General features: G+C 46.9%; 1 protein-coding gene across 2 annotated transcripts; it reads right to left on the bottom strand.

Annotated features, from left to right (window-relative positions):
• Window positions 1-3266: 3266 nt before the first annotated feature.
• On the bottom strand, window positions 3267-15329 carry PROKR2 (prokineticin receptor 2). Of its 2 annotated transcripts, XM_036885072.2 has the most exons (4): window positions 15192-15301; window positions 13774-13843; window positions 12532-13136; window positions 3267-6512 (listed from the first exon to the last, which is right to left on the bottom strand). In XM_036885072.2, the coding sequence occupies exons 3-4, from the start codon at window positions 13071-13073 to the stop codon at window positions 5816-5818; spliced, it is 1239 nt and encodes a 412-aa protein (XP_036740967.1). In that variant the 5' UTR covers window positions 13074-13136; window positions 13774-13843; window positions 15192-15301; the 3' UTR covers window positions 3267-5815. The 2 variants fall into 2 exon arrangements, with proteins under 2 accessions (XP_036740967.1, XP_036740968.1); XM_036885073.2 differs by lacking the exon at window positions 13774-13843 and having other exon boundaries at window positions 15192-15329.
• Window positions 15330-15526: the final 197 nt, after the last annotated feature.

Raw genomic sequence — 15526 nt, 5'->3', positions numbered from 1 at the left:
GCTGTTTTGCTATCTTGCTGGGTCATATACAGGGCTCCTCATAGGGGGCTGGGTCCTTCTCCATTGAGCCTGGTGAAGCATTCTCTATCCCTTGATCTTAGGCTTCCCTGTAATTTAGATGCTTCTATTGCATCTCCACCTCCACTACCTAGATTTAGCCCATGAAAGAGAAAGAAAGGACAAATGCATCTGGTCTTCAACTAACTTCTGTTTTTCTTTCCCAACATCACAGGGACTGGAAGGGGTGGGCTCTGTTTTCTTCTTTCTCTATGGAAAGGACTTCCCCTACATCATAGTATCCCCTCCTGGGGGAGTCATTAAACTTCTTGTCTCAGCCTTAATAGTGGAAGGGCATCCTCTACACTATGGAAGAAATCCTGTGATTTGAGCTGGCCCAGTATGATTGGGAGTCCAAGGTGACTAGAGACTTGGGAACACAGAAAGTAAAAATACTCTGGCTTAATGATGCCAATATTATATCCATTATACATGCCATAATGTGTATATCCAGGATTCATCTAGAAGTTATGTTCCCATAATTAATCATTCTAAAAATAACGTAATATCTATTGACTTCTTATGATGTGCTTGGCATTTTTCTAAGATATATACTTAATCCATATATAATCCTATGATGTAAATACTATTGTTATTCCTATTTTATACATGAGGAACTAAGGCCTAGATAAGGAGTATCTTTCCAAATTCATATAGTTAAGTAAGAATTACTACTTGGACTTGATTCTGTCTGATTGTGCAGCCCAGGCTCTTTCAGGCCACTCCCAGCCCCTGGCATCTTTCATCACCCTACTCTTCAGCCTGCTGCCTGAGTTCTTCCCCTAAACATGCTGTATTCTTTTATACCCATCAAACCAAACAATTTCTGTCCTGCTTATATTCCATCTCATGTCCTCTCTTCTATGTCTTTGCTCATCCTGTTCCCTTTGCCTGGGATACCCTCTCCCCCAATTCCCCATCTTCCAAGGCCTGGCCTAACTACCCCTCTACCCTATACCTTTTCAGATCATCATGGCTAGAAGGAATCTGTCGTCTAAATTCCCTCCATTTTTGTGCTTCCATTGTCTCTCCAGTGCGTCAACTTTGACATTGAATTAATCATATATTGTTTCAAGAGTCATCTTGAGCTACAGGCTTGCATCTCCATCACCTTTGTTTCTCTACATCAGCCAGCACAGGGACAGGAGGAGGGAGCGGAAAATCCTTTTCTATGTGCACTGCACCATCCCTGCAGCTGAGTTCAGTCAGGGGATTATATTGGGATTTTGCCTAGGCACTGGATCCAGAGCTGAAACCCAAGGTCAGCATTAAATGAGATTCTGGAGACAACCTCTTTCATGTCAGCTTGTGACTCATACGTGGAAATTCAGTACAGAGAGTTAACAAAAGAATGCAAGAACCTTGTGTCTACATGACCTCCTGTTCCAAGGGCTGACCTCCCTGCTTCTTGGAGGCAAACCCCCTACCTACTTCCCTGTTCATGGATAACTTGTATGTTCCAATGAGCCCCGTGCTTCCCATCAATTTATTGTATCTGTAGAAAGTGCCAAATACATCTTTTTCCCACACTAGCTTATCTCTTGGAAAAACTGTCCTATTTTTGTAACTCTGTGAGCATCTGTAAAGGAGTAAGTGGCTTAAGCAACTCCTGGAAGTGATGTGTACCTGGCTGGCATACTTCAGGAGAGAGACTGACCAGAAGCACCATTTGGTTCCTGGGAGGCACGAAGAATGACCGCTGCTGAGGGTCAGCCAGCAATAACTTGTGTGAAGACTGCACACTGACTTGGGTGACCTCAGACTGACTTTGCCTTTGAATGTGAGCAGCCCCTTCTCCCACCAACTACTCCTCCTCAGGCCAGGGTCACCTCCCATCACAATATGCTTTCTCATGTGGCTCTAGCATATTGAAGGGGTTCAGAACAAGCCTTCCTAAAACATACCACTTTGGCATGGGGATTATTTTGAGCTGTAGACAATAAAGACCTGAAAGAATCAGGAAGAGCTTTTGCCTCTCCCTTAACTGCCTCTAAGAATTTAGATAGAGGACCTGGGAGAGACCTGTCCCCAGAGACGCCTAGGAAGAGTATAGGCTAGGAGTGGCAAGCGTGGGGGAGCTTGGCAAAGCCTGCTTGTTCAAGCACCTCTCTCTGTCCCATGTCTCTGCATGGTAGGACAAACGTTTGTTTACCACATGTTTCCATCTTCCTGTGAATTGTCTTCTTTCTCTGTGAAGCCCCACCCCTACCCCTTCGCCTTAGCTCAGGATGGCATATAAGCCTCAATTGCCTACCTGTTCTTTAAGCCTCTCACATCTTTGTGGGGTTCCTGAACAAACAAAATTAAATTTGTTTTTCTCTTTTTAATCTGTCTTATGTCAAGTTAATTAATAGACCAGTCAAAAGAACTTAGAAGGGAAGAGAAAAAATTTTTTTCTCCCCTATATTTTCCAAATAGCATCATGTACACTTGAGTCTGACATGTTCTACATTCCCCAATGGGGACATTTCTCTTATTAGGGAAAAAGAAGTCAGGAGCATTAGGGTGGCCCTTGTGTCATTCTCTCTGGTTTTTCTGGAATCCTGGAGTCTGGATTATGAAGGCTCTTGGATGGAATGCACTCTGTTTGCCAGAGAGAGGGAAGGTCTCTTTTGTGCACCTAAAATTCTCCCAAGAGGTCAGAAGCCAGTTCTAAATGGCCGTTTAAGCATTCTTAGCAAGGGTTATTTCCTTTGGAGATGGGAGGCAGTTACTGAGTGAAGTTACTGGACCAGAAGAAGGTCCTGGGGCAGTGTTCCAGCTCCAACCAGCATTAGCTTTGCCCGTAGCAAGTCATTTCCCCATTTGGAGTTCAGAGCTCCTCACCTAAGAAAGAAGAGAGTTGAGTTATATGCCCATAAAAGGCCTTTTTTCCTGCTCTGGTGTCTTATTGGTGCATGGATGTGCCTTCTTGAGCCCGAGGGAGAGATAATGGTTAAATTGAGGAGATATATTTCAAAGCCATCATTTTCCCCTAGAAATAGAACTCATGTTCACTTTTCTAATCACCTCCCATGTGTCATATTCTTCGTCATAAGTCTAGAATTGGTTTTTGTGTCTGAGAGCTTGACGCCATCTGCTTTCTTCCATTTGAGAAGCAACTGATTTTAGACATTGGATGCTGAAAGAAAAATCTCTAATAGTTTCATCACAAAGTTGTCTTTTCTCTTATTCTGGCTGAGAAAATGGATCTGTTTTGTCAAATGAGATGAAATTTCCACTATATAATTGTATATATAAATGGTTACATATCTTAGCATGTTAAAAGTATCTTAAGCTTATCATTAATTCGTCTTGAGAAGGAAAGGGTAAATTCAAATTATTTTATTACTTTAACACCAGTTAGATGAATGAACACTCTCCATGCAAACAGCAGTTTTCATTCAACAAACAAGATAATTTTAAAATGAAGGGATAACATGGGCACAGAGTAGTGGTTCTCTGCTTATTTGCATGCATGACTTCTTCTAGGCTGTTAAGCTTAAGGGATGTAACCAAGATGGGATGGGACTTGTTGCTGGTATGAGCTACCACTACTCTAAAAATGCCTTCAACAACTTCCTTCTCTGTTTCAGAGTTGAATTGTTTAGATGGCTATTACTTATATCTAAATACACTAACATATATGAAAGATCAGTGGGGCGGGGGTGGAGGGGAAGCTTGAACACCGTGTGGTTGAGACTCCTTATGTTACTTAATTTGATAACATAACACTTCTATTCAATGGAAAAATCACAAATACACAAGGGTATTTACAAAGGTTGTTTCGGTTAAAATAAATGAAGGGAGGATGGGACATTTTTGGATTAAGAGGAAAAAGGGGGTTGAATTCTTTTGACAAACATAATTGGTACACGGTCTACCCTTAAAGAGTCTTATTAGAAGCATCAGGATGGGGTAATAAATAAAAATACAGTTATTACTATGTTCGTAACCCCAGACACCTACTTGCCTGGCTTTAGAATACACTCAGAATTTATAAACCATTTGGCTTAGGCTAATATTAAAGTAAGTTTACATTTTCTGAGGGTACAGACTGGGCTGAAAGTGAGTCTGCTGGGTGCTGATGGAAGAAAATGTTGACTGAAACTTCACTGTTGGATAAACAAACCAAAAATGAATTAAAAAAAAAAAGACAAGCAAACAACTAAATAACTCCTACTCTATAGAAAAGTAGTTGTCCAAATGTGGATGGGTTATTCCCAAACCAGACACCATTTGTATAGTCTCTGCTTCAAAATGATTCAGGAAGAGATAAGGGCAAATATACACAACCACCACAGATGTATAATAATAGAAACAGATTATGCAGCCCTGGGGAGTGCTGTTTGGCAACATTCAGGAAGATTGTTAACACTTCTAGGGCTGTGGGATGCTGAGTCTGGAGGGGTCACTCAGACCCTGCCAGTGAATCTTCCTGATTAGAACCCAGGCCTTTTTTGCTCCAGCAGAGATGGGCTACACTATGGAGAGTTCAGGGATCCAAAGAATAGGTATGAAAAAGTGCAAGTGTTTCTTCATAATAAGCCGTAGTGGATGGGGTTTCCTTTGTGCAAACAAACTGTTCAGTATCACTTACCCATTTTTATCACTTGATTGTTGAAAAGCACTTCTACAAATTATGACCTCAATGGGGATACTCCCAATAGTCCTGTAAGCTAGACAGCACAGGTATTTTCATTATCCTTATTTCATTGAAGCAAAGCTGAGATACAGAGAGAAATATCCAGGTCATACGAATCTTGGAGTTAGGACTTCATTCCAGCCCTTTGGATTCCAGGCAGAGCTCATCTTGTAAAAGGGGGTTTGTTCTAGAAAAGTGGTCCAGGCCTTAGCAAAATGGCCACAAAGATTATGTTCATTGCCAGGTGCAAGCTCTGTCTACCCTTTTCTCTGTCTCCTTCCTTCATGACATTAGAGCCCTTGAAATCCTTTACACTAAGGAGTCAGAATCTGGACGTGTTCCTCCCTGAAGGACTGTATATGTTCATCCAAAAGAATAGTGAGCTTTCAAGCATCAGTGGAAAAGAGATTTTTTTTGGTTCTTTCCTTTGAAATTATATCACTGTAGACAATCAAGGGCCTGGTTATGAGAAAAATTCTTTTCTGGCAGCTAGAATCTTCGAGAATATCCTAGAGAGGTAGTAGGAGCTGAGTGGGAAAGCTCAATGTGATGGCATGAACTCTCATTCCATAAGGCTGTATGTAAACCCCACACTCGGACAAACGTTATTTGTACACTTCCACTGTGTCTAAGTGCCTTATTCTATGGCCTTCTCACGTCTGAATTGATGAGACACAGAATAAGGGAAGATGGAAAGTGACTCCAGACTCCAGATAGCCATTTGTGGCCTCTGTCTGGTCATCTATACATCTGGATATAGCTTGATGACCCCAATAACTTCTACCATTTTGTTCTGTTATTTAAATATTTTTGTACACAGTGGGTAATCAGCCCAGTCTTATCTCACTGTTGTGGCTAGCACACAGTAGACATTCAGTCAATGTCAGTTGCTGTTACCTGTGTCTGGGCTCACGGGTGTGGTTGTGCACACATGATGTGTTGAGCTGAGATCAGGAAATGTTAGCTGCTGTGGTTTGTGTCTAGTCTCACTGTGCTTTAAGGCCCAGAACATCCAGCTCTCCAGGGTGCTGAGGTGTGAACCTAGTTGCCCTTTCCCCATGCAGCCTACGCGCTTGGGTACTGGTGAAGTGTGCTCTAAGGGTTGGCTTTTTGGGTGTCTGAAACACCAACGGATCACTTCAGCCTGATACAGTCCACCTCTTCTGTGGCCGGCATGCCGCTCGTTTTGAGGTCGAGGTCAGCACTGGACTTGCTCCCGTGGTGGGAGGGACGCCAGTGGAGCAGCATCATCTTCTTGAAGTACTTCATGGTGTTGTTCTTAACCGTCACGAAGCACACGGTGTTGATCATGCTGTTGCTCATGGCGATGCACTCAACGATGTAGAAGGCCGTGAGGTAGTGCTTCTCCTTGATGAACACTGTGGGGAAGAAGTCGCGCACAATGGTGAAGCCGTAGAAGGGCGCCCAGCACAGCACGTAGGCGGTGAGGATGCACATGAGCACCAGGACCGTCTTCCGCCGGCAGCGCAGCCGCTTGCGGATCTGTTCCGTCTGAAAACCAGGCACCGCCTTGAACCAGAGTTCCCGCGAGATCCTAGCGTAGCACAGGGTCATGGTCACCACTGGGCCCACGAACTCGATGCCGAAGATGAAGAGGAAGTAGGACTTATAGTAGAGCTGCTGGTCCACTGGCCAGATCTGGCCACAGAAGATCTTTTCCTGGCTTTTGACGATGAAGAGAACTGTTTCTGTGGTGAAGTAGGCCGATGGGATGGCGATGAGAATGGACACCATCCAGACCAAAGCAATCAGGAAAGAGGCCGTCTGATAATTCATCCGTGGTTTCAAGGGGTGAACGATAGCGAGATACCTGGTGGGGGAGGGGAGCCATCAATAATAATGAAGTGTGCTTGGAAACACGATGAGTTTCCAACTAACCCCAAGGACACACACAAACAGACAAAATGGCACAGCGGGGCCCTGCTTACCTATTATCCAGCGTCAGCAAGTTTCATCTTACGTTAGTAACATCATTTGGCATTTGGAGTAGTGATTTAGTGGACACAGCACAGCCTTTGATTGAATGCAGGAATAGATTTTGGCTTTTTCCCGGATTGGTTTTGGTGTCTGGAATGAATCACTTAATCTCTCTGAGATTTGTTTCTTCAAAGCAACATGGGGTAAAATGACACCTACCTTGCAGTGCTGCTGTGAACGTTAAATATGACAATGTTTGTAAAATGCTTGGCAAATAATAGGTGTTCAATAAATACATATGGTCTGTTAATATTATGAGTCCTTGGTTTTCAACCTCGCCACTCTGCCCAAGAGCATAATACTTTCAAAACTCTTCATTCCAAATATCTTACGGTTTAGAGATGAAAGCAGGGCTGTGGACCTCAGAGAGATGGAGAACTTTCTCAGGGCAGTGGACTAAGGCTTTCTCTCTCCTCCCCCTAGGTGTCATTTTACCTTACAGAGCATGAGGTAGGGTGGGTTTGTTTGGGGGGAATCTAAGGCATCTAATGAAGTAAATGACTTGCCCAAATTCAGTTGGTCCAGGGATTAGAATCCAGGTTCCTCATACAAAGTTTTTACATCCAGTACGCTGGGCTGTCCTAAGCTCAGATGAGAAGATATGTGGTTGAATACCTTCTTTCCAAAGACCTAACAACACCTACTAAATACTTTAGTGCTCTGGGATCATTTCTGTGCATTTTATGGGGAGAGAGGAAGAGGTGGCAGGAGAAGGTGGAGGAAGAGAAAAGGTATGAGGGGGCAGGGAGGAAACAATTCAACCTTGGAAATGAAAGTGTACACCTTACCTGGAGCTTGAGTCAGATTGGGACCAAGAGCATGAAGCCACTTGTAGAAATTCTATTAAACTTATTCTTCCTTTATAACCAGACCCTTTGGTCCACCTCTCCAAGTTTCTAACTTGACCAAGAAGGCTTTCTTGCCATGTTATTTCTGCCTATCCCTGCATATTTTGCCATGAGATTGTTTTATCTTCTGTGGCCTGCCCCTGGTTCACTGGCAACTCTGACCTATAGAATTCAGCTAGACCATAGCAGTAGGCCTCTCCCCAGCTTGCAGTTTTTTGAAGATCTGAGATGAAGCTGAATCCCATCCCAACCATTCACTGCACCCTAGCTGGATGTGTTAATGGAAAGTGGTTGCTGGAGTTCTTCACCCATCCATGGCACCCAGCCTCACCAACCTAACCTGCATGACTTGCCTGGGTGGCACAAGGCTCACAGAGCTGGAGTTTCGAACGAATGGGCTGGCCCATCCTTGACTGGGACAGGGACATCTCACATTTACTGTCTCTCTGCGATGGCTGAGGGTGTTAGCTTCCAGTTGCTGCTTTAACAAATTACCACAAACTTAGTGGCTTAAGTGACACAAATTTATCCTCTTACAGTTTTGGAGGTCAGAAGTTTGACATGAGTCTTAATGGGTTAAAATCAAGGTGTTGGTAGGTTTGTGTTCCTTTCTGGAGGCTCTGAAGGGAGAATCTGATTTTTGTTGTTCTTTTTCCCTTTTCTAAGTTGTGCATTCTTTGGCTCATGGCCCACTTCCATGTTCAAAACCATCAATGACCACTCGAGCTTTTCCCACATTGCATCACTCTGATCCTCTGACACTGACTCTCCTGCCACCCTCTTGCACATTTAAGGACCTTTGTGATTACATTGGGCCCACCCAGATAATCCAGTGTAATTTCCTTGTGTTAAGATCAGCTAATTAGCACTTAATTCCATCTGCTACCTTAATTCCCCCTTGGCATATAACATAACATATTCACAGGTTCTGGGATTAGGATGTGGGTATCTTGGGAGGGGCATTGTTCTGCCTACCATGCTGAATCCAAAGTCCTTAGATAATGCAGAACAAATTCAGGACTGAATAATTCTATCCCTCAGTCTGGTTCCAGCATGAAAAGTATCTCAATAACCAATGTCAAAGAGAATTTCCACATTACTGCTTATTCTGTTGTCAACTCTTTTAAATTCTTTTTCATCCAGGAACTTCTTTCTTACTCTATAGGATATTCCAAAATCCATAGTTGTCATCAAATATATCAGAAAGGGAAGAACACTGGCCTAGGAGTTATTCAGAAGACCTGGATTCCAGCTGTACACCTGAATCCAAGCTGGGAACTTGGATAAATCACTTAGGCTCCTGGGACTTGGTTTCTTCATCTGTGAAATGGAGATAGTAATGACTTTCCTGACAACCTCTCAGACTTTTTGTCAGATTCTTAGGAAGTAAACATACATAAAGCATGTTGGAAGCTATAGAACTTTGTTAAAACCTGTCTTTTCCCCTGACTCTTTCATTGGCAAGAGGGACATCTGCAAGGTCTTTGTTGCTATCTGCTTGGATCTGTGTTTCTTGAGGTCAGTACTCCTTCTAGGGTCTGCATGATTTGAAATAGCATATCTTCCAGGTCCTCTGCACAGGAACCTTGCTCTTTTCTGGCTGTGGCATCCAAGATGGCAGTAGGTAGCCCTTCTGATATTTGTACATAGTAGGACAGGCATATTTTACCAAGGGGTAAACTGAAGTACACAGAGGCCCATGCCTCTCCTACCCTGGCTGTGTTAAGGTTTGCAGGTCTATCTAATATTGAGTATGAAGTGGTCCCTCTGCCCACACATAGAAATCTTGTAATCTAATATCCTTGTCATCACAACAAAAGTGAGTTAGGCCATGCATCTTATCATTTTGCCTTATTTTTCAATTGGTTTAGAACCTGAATGAGAAAGAGGGCCACTATTTATTAGGCTTCTGTATTGTAAGACCTGAAATTCCAGGTGCTGCTTTGACATCTTTGAGCCCTGCAGGGCCCCAAAGGCCTAGCCGTGGGTTCCTCTGTTCTTTGCCCCTCAGGAAAGGCTCCTGTCCCACTAGTTCTTCCATCAACTGGCCCAACTATACCCCAATCCTCAACCTAATGGGTGTCACCTCTCTGTCAGTTGGCCAAATTATTCAAACAAGCCAATCCCATTCTCCCAGGATAGCAAAGGGTCACTCATCCTCTCATTCATATGAAACCTGCTATCCACAGCCCCTACTGGTTCATTCTATACCCAAGTGCAACTCCAGATGGCCCTGCATGGGTGTAGTGTCCTTCTCCCCTGGGCTCTGAGTGTATGTGACTAATTTACTGCTGTCAGTCTCATCTGCTCAGTGTCCAGGCAAGAGAAAACTGCCTTCATCAATGGGGTAAATGGGAGGTGGTCAGAATAGCATACTTGAATCTCAACATCTTCATGAAGCTTTCCCAGACTATACCAATAACATAATGATCATGCCTTCCTTCAACTTAATTTTGATTTATTACTTGATTGCTGTAGTTTTTATGTAGATGAAAAGCTAAGGTCAAGGACTGTGTCTTCTGCAACTGTATGTTTCCAAATACATAAGTTGGGCACATAGCAGGACTAGCAACCTGCTGTGGATTTGCCAGGTTGTAGCAAACACCATTGGTACCCCTCTTATATCCCTTTGCTCTTGTCGCTTCAGTGCACACCTGTCCACTCCCACCTGTCAACACCTGCATTTCTTTGGCTGGCTTCCAGATTCCTGTTGGCTACTTGCATAGCATTTCCAGAGCAGCCCTTACCAATGACTTCTGAAAGTTGGTGTATAAATATCTCAGCTCCCTCCCTCCTCCCCCTCCTGGGTGATCTCTGAGGTGTGATCTACATCTGCTCAAAGAGTTCCTCAGCAGGAATAAGCTCCAGTTGCCCCCAGTGGAAACTTGTTCATTAACACAACCTGTATTGACTGCCTTCCCTTGCCTGCCTCAATTCCCACCCCTTTATAGGTGCTTCCTGGTGTCACCTGCACATGGGTCTTTGTTTCAGAGTCTATTTTGGGAATAAACCAAACTAAGACACAGGTATAAGGTTGTGTGCTAGTCACTGTGCAGACAGAAAGAAGGCATATGATTAATGAACTTGAAATACAAGGTTCTTTGGAAAAGACCATCTGTATTTCCATACACAGCATAAGATTGGAAAGACAGGTTGGCCTTGAATTACAAAGGCTGTGGGATGCTAGACTCAGAGTTTGGCATGCATTCTGTAGAGGGCTTGGCTTGTAGGAACTTCTGCAGGTTTTGTGAGCAATGAAATATTTTAAGAAGATTCATCAATGGTGATATTCTGATGCTTAATATGGATGAGTGTGGATTTCAGGGGATAGTCAGGAGCCCCTGAAGGGGTGGGGAGACAGGCTGGAGGAGCATTATGAAGGTCCAGCCATAACTTGCCAAGAAATGAGGCTGGAGAGACAGTTGCCCAGACTTGGTGTGGTGTTGAGCACAAAGGGTGGGTAGGTGCGGCTGGGGCAGGGAAAAAGGCAAAGAATGATGGTGACATTTCCTGCCTGGGTGAAATGGGAGAACTGCTGATGGAGCTGAGACCACCTGGGCAGAGCTGGTTTGGGCTGAAAAAGGAACTACTTTTTGTGTTGTAACAGGATAGCTGTTTCCTAAGAAACTCCTATGCTACCAAAAAACCCTGACATGATAAAGACAAAAGTTTCAATGAGAAAAAGGGATGAGGACAGTGATAACTTCTCTCTTTAGAACCACTCAGGGCATTGGATAAAAATGCAGATTCCTGGAACTTAGCCCAAGGGATTCCCATTCAGTAGGCTGGTGTAGGGCCCAGGAATCTCATTTTGTATTATTGTATCAAATGATGCTTTGTATCATTTCACTCGGGAAATTTTGTGCTGCTGGTTGATAGGTACATTTCATAAACACTGGTTGCAGGGCTGGAGAGCCTCAGAGTTGTAATAACAAAATTGTTCTTCTTGAAGGAATTATGTTATAAAGAGGAAGATGACTTTTAAAGCTGTATTTATTATTTATCATAAATGAAAAATAATCAACTGGTTGATTAAAGAGGACAACAAACCTAAACAGTACTCAGAACGAGGGAAAAATGGAAGAGGTGAAAGGAGACAAAAGAGAGAGAAGATGATGAAAAAACACGTTTTCAAAATGAGTTTCAGCACAGCTCATAATGGTGGACAAGAGGATGTGACCCCAGTTGTCCCCCTCAAACAGACCCACTGGTGGTCCATGGCTGGCCTACAGCTGTTTACATAACTAAAACGTGTCAGATTTGTCACAAGCTGTTTTAGAAATTTTACCTTATATAGTTATAATAGAGCAAGGACTTCCAGGACATCTCATGCAAATGTATGCAAATGATCCCATGGATATATGCAAAAAAAAAAGATAAGCATGTCCTTCTCTTTCTTGCAAACAAGCCCTGTTGTCTTATTTTAAAATTACCTGTGCAACAAAGTCACTAGAAACAAGAGTACATATTGTATGGTTCCATTTTTATGGTCTAAGAACAGGTAAAATTAAACTGGGATGATAGAAATGAGATCAGTGGTTGTGTGTGGGAGGGAGAATGACTGGTAAGGGGCACAAGGAAGTTTTCTAGGTGATGGAAATGTTCTCTATCTTGATCAGGGTAGTGGTTCCAGGAAAAACTTGGTATATGTTATCTTGATGGGAAATTGCCCTGGTTAACTTTCATGTGGTTTCTAAACAGTAAGGTGACTACACTTTCTCCTCTTGCTTTTGCATTTGATGGCACTCAAGGTCATGTGACATGCCTGCATCTGAAGTGGACATGGTATCTGGGAGCATGGCCCAGAGCTGGGGTGCTCAAGAATCTCACCCTTGCCCCCATTTGGGGGGCCATCAGCCAGAACTGGGGAAAACAGGTTTCCTCTTGCCCCGTGATGGATCAGCGAGCACTCAAATCTGGACCAATGCCAACTTGCCAGGGATGAAGTGAGGGAAGGTGCAGCCTGGCCCAGAACCCACCATTAGCCCTGCCCCACATCCTCACCTGTCAAGAGCGATGGCCAGCAGGGCGTTGGTGGAGACGTAGAGTGACACAGTCCGCAGGTAGTTGACAGAGGCACAAAGCACGTGGCCGTGTTCCCAGGAGAGCTGGCGCACCACATAGTAGTCCATCTCGAAGGGGCAGCAGATGATAGCCACCAGGAAGTCGGAGATGGCCAGGTTAGCAATGAACAGGTTGGTAAGGTTGCGCAGCTTCTTATAGCGGGCAAGGGCAGCAATAAAGACAAAGTTGCCAATGCCACAAACCAGCATGATGCCTGCCAGGGCCACACCAATGACTATCTTGGCTGCAAAGAAGGTCCGGGTCTTGGTCATATCCTCATCCTCATCCAGAGGGAGGTCATAATCACCGTAACTGAAGTTGAAGGGGAGGGAGGAGGCATGGTCTTCGTGTGGAGTGAAGTTGGGTGCAAAACTACTGTTGCCATTCTGGGTTGCCATGGGGAGGCTTGGAGGTGGAGTGGAGTGTGGGAGTCTCAGGGGTCTGAGCACTCTGAGCAGGGGATCCAGACCTTCTGCTCTCATGAGGTCAGAGAGCCTAGGACCCTGCTCACACCTCTGGGGAGAGTCAACCTGCAATCCTGGATCCTGGAAGGAGACACAGCCAGCTGATAATATGCAGAACACCTGGTAGTATTCCCCCAGGGCTCTCCAGGTATAGGCCAATCAGACCCAGTGCCTACCCACAGACAGAACTACCCAGGGTGCAGGGGAGAGGAGACCTGAGATCTGGAAATTGGACTCAAAGAAATTGATCCACGGGCTGTCAGAAGTCCTAGGAATAGGACAGATTGGACTCTCCCGAGACACCCAAGAAGAATGTGCATGTTTGCCTTTTCCCCAGGGGCCACGACCAGTTTGCCTGCCTAGCCATACTCCCCTTCCTCCACCAACTCCCATAGGGTCTTCTGGAAGTTTTACAAAGCTGCTCAAGCAGCTGGCCCAGGCTTCTATGGCAGTCACAATGCTGCACCATCTCTTGGCAGGGACAACAAAGCCAGAGGACTGGGAGGCGGCAGGATCTCTCCTCCAAAACAGTTCACTGCTCCTTCTGCCCTGGCCAAGCCACAGACTTGGAGATCACCAAATCCACTTTCACATCGACAGGCTGAGGTTACAGGAAGGTTTACAATCTTCCCATAAACCAAATTCCTGCTGCCTAGGCCAGGGCATGGCACATAGTGGGGGCGGGACAGGAATCTGTTGAATGAATGAATGAAAATACCAGGATTCTGCAAGAAGCTGGTTGTGGGTGGGAGCGAATTCCCTGCTGCTCCTTGTGCTTAGGCAACGGGCTCTAAAAAAAAATCCTTTGTCTGCTTCCCTTCCCTGCTCCCACCCTTTCGATCTGCTTCCTTGTCCCCTTCATGAGGCTCCCAGTTCCTATCTCAGAATCAGCCCTGACTGGGAGGCACTACATCTTATCACCAAGGTGTGTGTCCTCTGAAAGTGGTGGCTGTTCCAAGACCTGGCTTAATTCTAAACAGCTCCCAAGGCCAGGGTGGCCAGCGAGGACCCAGGAGTGCCCGAGGGCTGAACTGCCCCTCATTGCCTACGTCCTTTATACTCTCAGTGCCTCAGGATGCCCATACGAGAGGAAAATAAAGTGAAGTTCTGAGCCCTCAGGCAATAGGGCACCTTTCGGTTCAAGACTTTGGAGGGACAGGAAAAAAATCCCTATCACAACACCCCCAGGATGGGGAACACAGCCGTCCAGCTACGAACGGCCGAACATCCCACCCGCTCTCCCTGAACCCCAGCCGCCCTAGGACGACCTGGGAACGACTTGGGGCCGCGGGATGCCGGTAGCAAGAAGAGGACCACACTGGACAGTACGATGGGCCCGGCCATGTGAGAAGAGCCGGGAGCGAGGGCCAGGGGCAGTAACAGAGCGACAGCAGTAGCAGAGCTGCAACCCGCGGCACCCCGCCTGCCGCGTGCCCGACGTTAAAAACCTCCAGAAGTGAGGATCAAGGGTGCCCTCCGCGTTGCCTCTTCGTCACCCGCGAGGCCCCAGTCCGCGCAGACACGGCTCAGGAGTCACGCCGTCTGGGCTTCTCTGCTCGGTGGCTCTCTAGTTCCCAGACCCCAGAGGTGACCCCAGAGGCTGAGGCAGGTCCTGGCCCCATTGTCGCGGGGTAAATTCCCTGCCCTCGACCCGCTCCAGGAGCCCCTCCCTTCCCTTATCAGCCGCCCGGCGAGGCAGCACGGTCCCCGGAGGCGCCGCCCTGGCAGGGGCGGGAATCGAGCCAGAAATTTGGGCTCGGAAAGCAAAGCACGCGGGGCTTCCGGGCTGGAAGAAAAATGGGGGTAGGGGTAGGATGCGGCGAGCGGGAATGTCCCGGAGACGCTTGCTCTTCTCTGCTCACCTCTGGCGGGTGCCGCAGCCTCGCCCTCCTGGGGGCCCCGGCGCTCCCGTGCCAGCTTCCCGTGCCCTGCTCATCCCAGCGGGCCCGCGGCGGGTGGGGGGCCTCTCCCGACACCAACTCCTCCACGTCCAGCCAGCCCGGTAGAATCCCAGACTGGCGGGAGGCAGAGCAGCCCGAATCCCGCGGAGAAAGAGGCGGGTGTCAGCGCCCCAGCCAGGGCGACGTCCCCCGCCCCGCCAGCGGGGCCCGGGGCTGCGCGGAGCTCAGCACCTACCTGCCTCGGCGCCTCCTACCCGCGCGCTCCGCGGCCCGGCCACTCGGTTCCCGCCTCTGGGACCCGGACCTGCGCGTGCCGAGGCGCGGCGCCCGGCTGTTGCTCTTTCTTCCTCGCCCCAGCGCGCTTCCCGGGCGCGTCTCGGTCTCTGTCTTCCCGCTGGAGTTGGCGCTCCGCCCCCGCAGCTCCTCGCCGCGCCTCGGACCCGGCCCGGTGCGCCCCGCCCCGCGCTTGACTCCGCCCCGGGGTGCCCTGCCAACCCCCGCGCGGAGGCAGAGGGTGGGCGCTCCGCTTTTGCACCTGGTGTGCCCAGGGCGCAGGACGCACCAAGCTCT

This window comes from Manis pentadactyla, chromosome 5 (genome assembly GCF_030020395.1).
Source record: "Manis pentadactyla isolate mManPen7 chromosome 5, mManPen7.hap1, whole genome shotgun sequence".
NCBI classification, from domain to species: domain Eukaryota; kingdom Metazoa; phylum Chordata; class Mammalia; order Pholidota; family Manidae; genus Manis; species Manis pentadactyla.
Note: the sequence above shows the minus strand (reverse complement) of the source record. Positions and strands in the feature narration are given on the sequence as shown.

Bases quoted from the DNA above. Each gene is read 5' to 3' on its own strand.
- PROKR2 (XM_036885073.2), bottom strand. From the start codon at position 13,073: ATGAGAGCAGAAGGTCTGGATCCCCTGCTCAGAGTGCTCAGACCCCTG. The intron at 6,513-12,531 runs GTGAGGATGTGG...CTCCCCCACCAG, and splicing joins CTGGCCATCGCTCTTGACAG to GTATCTCGCTATCGTTCACC.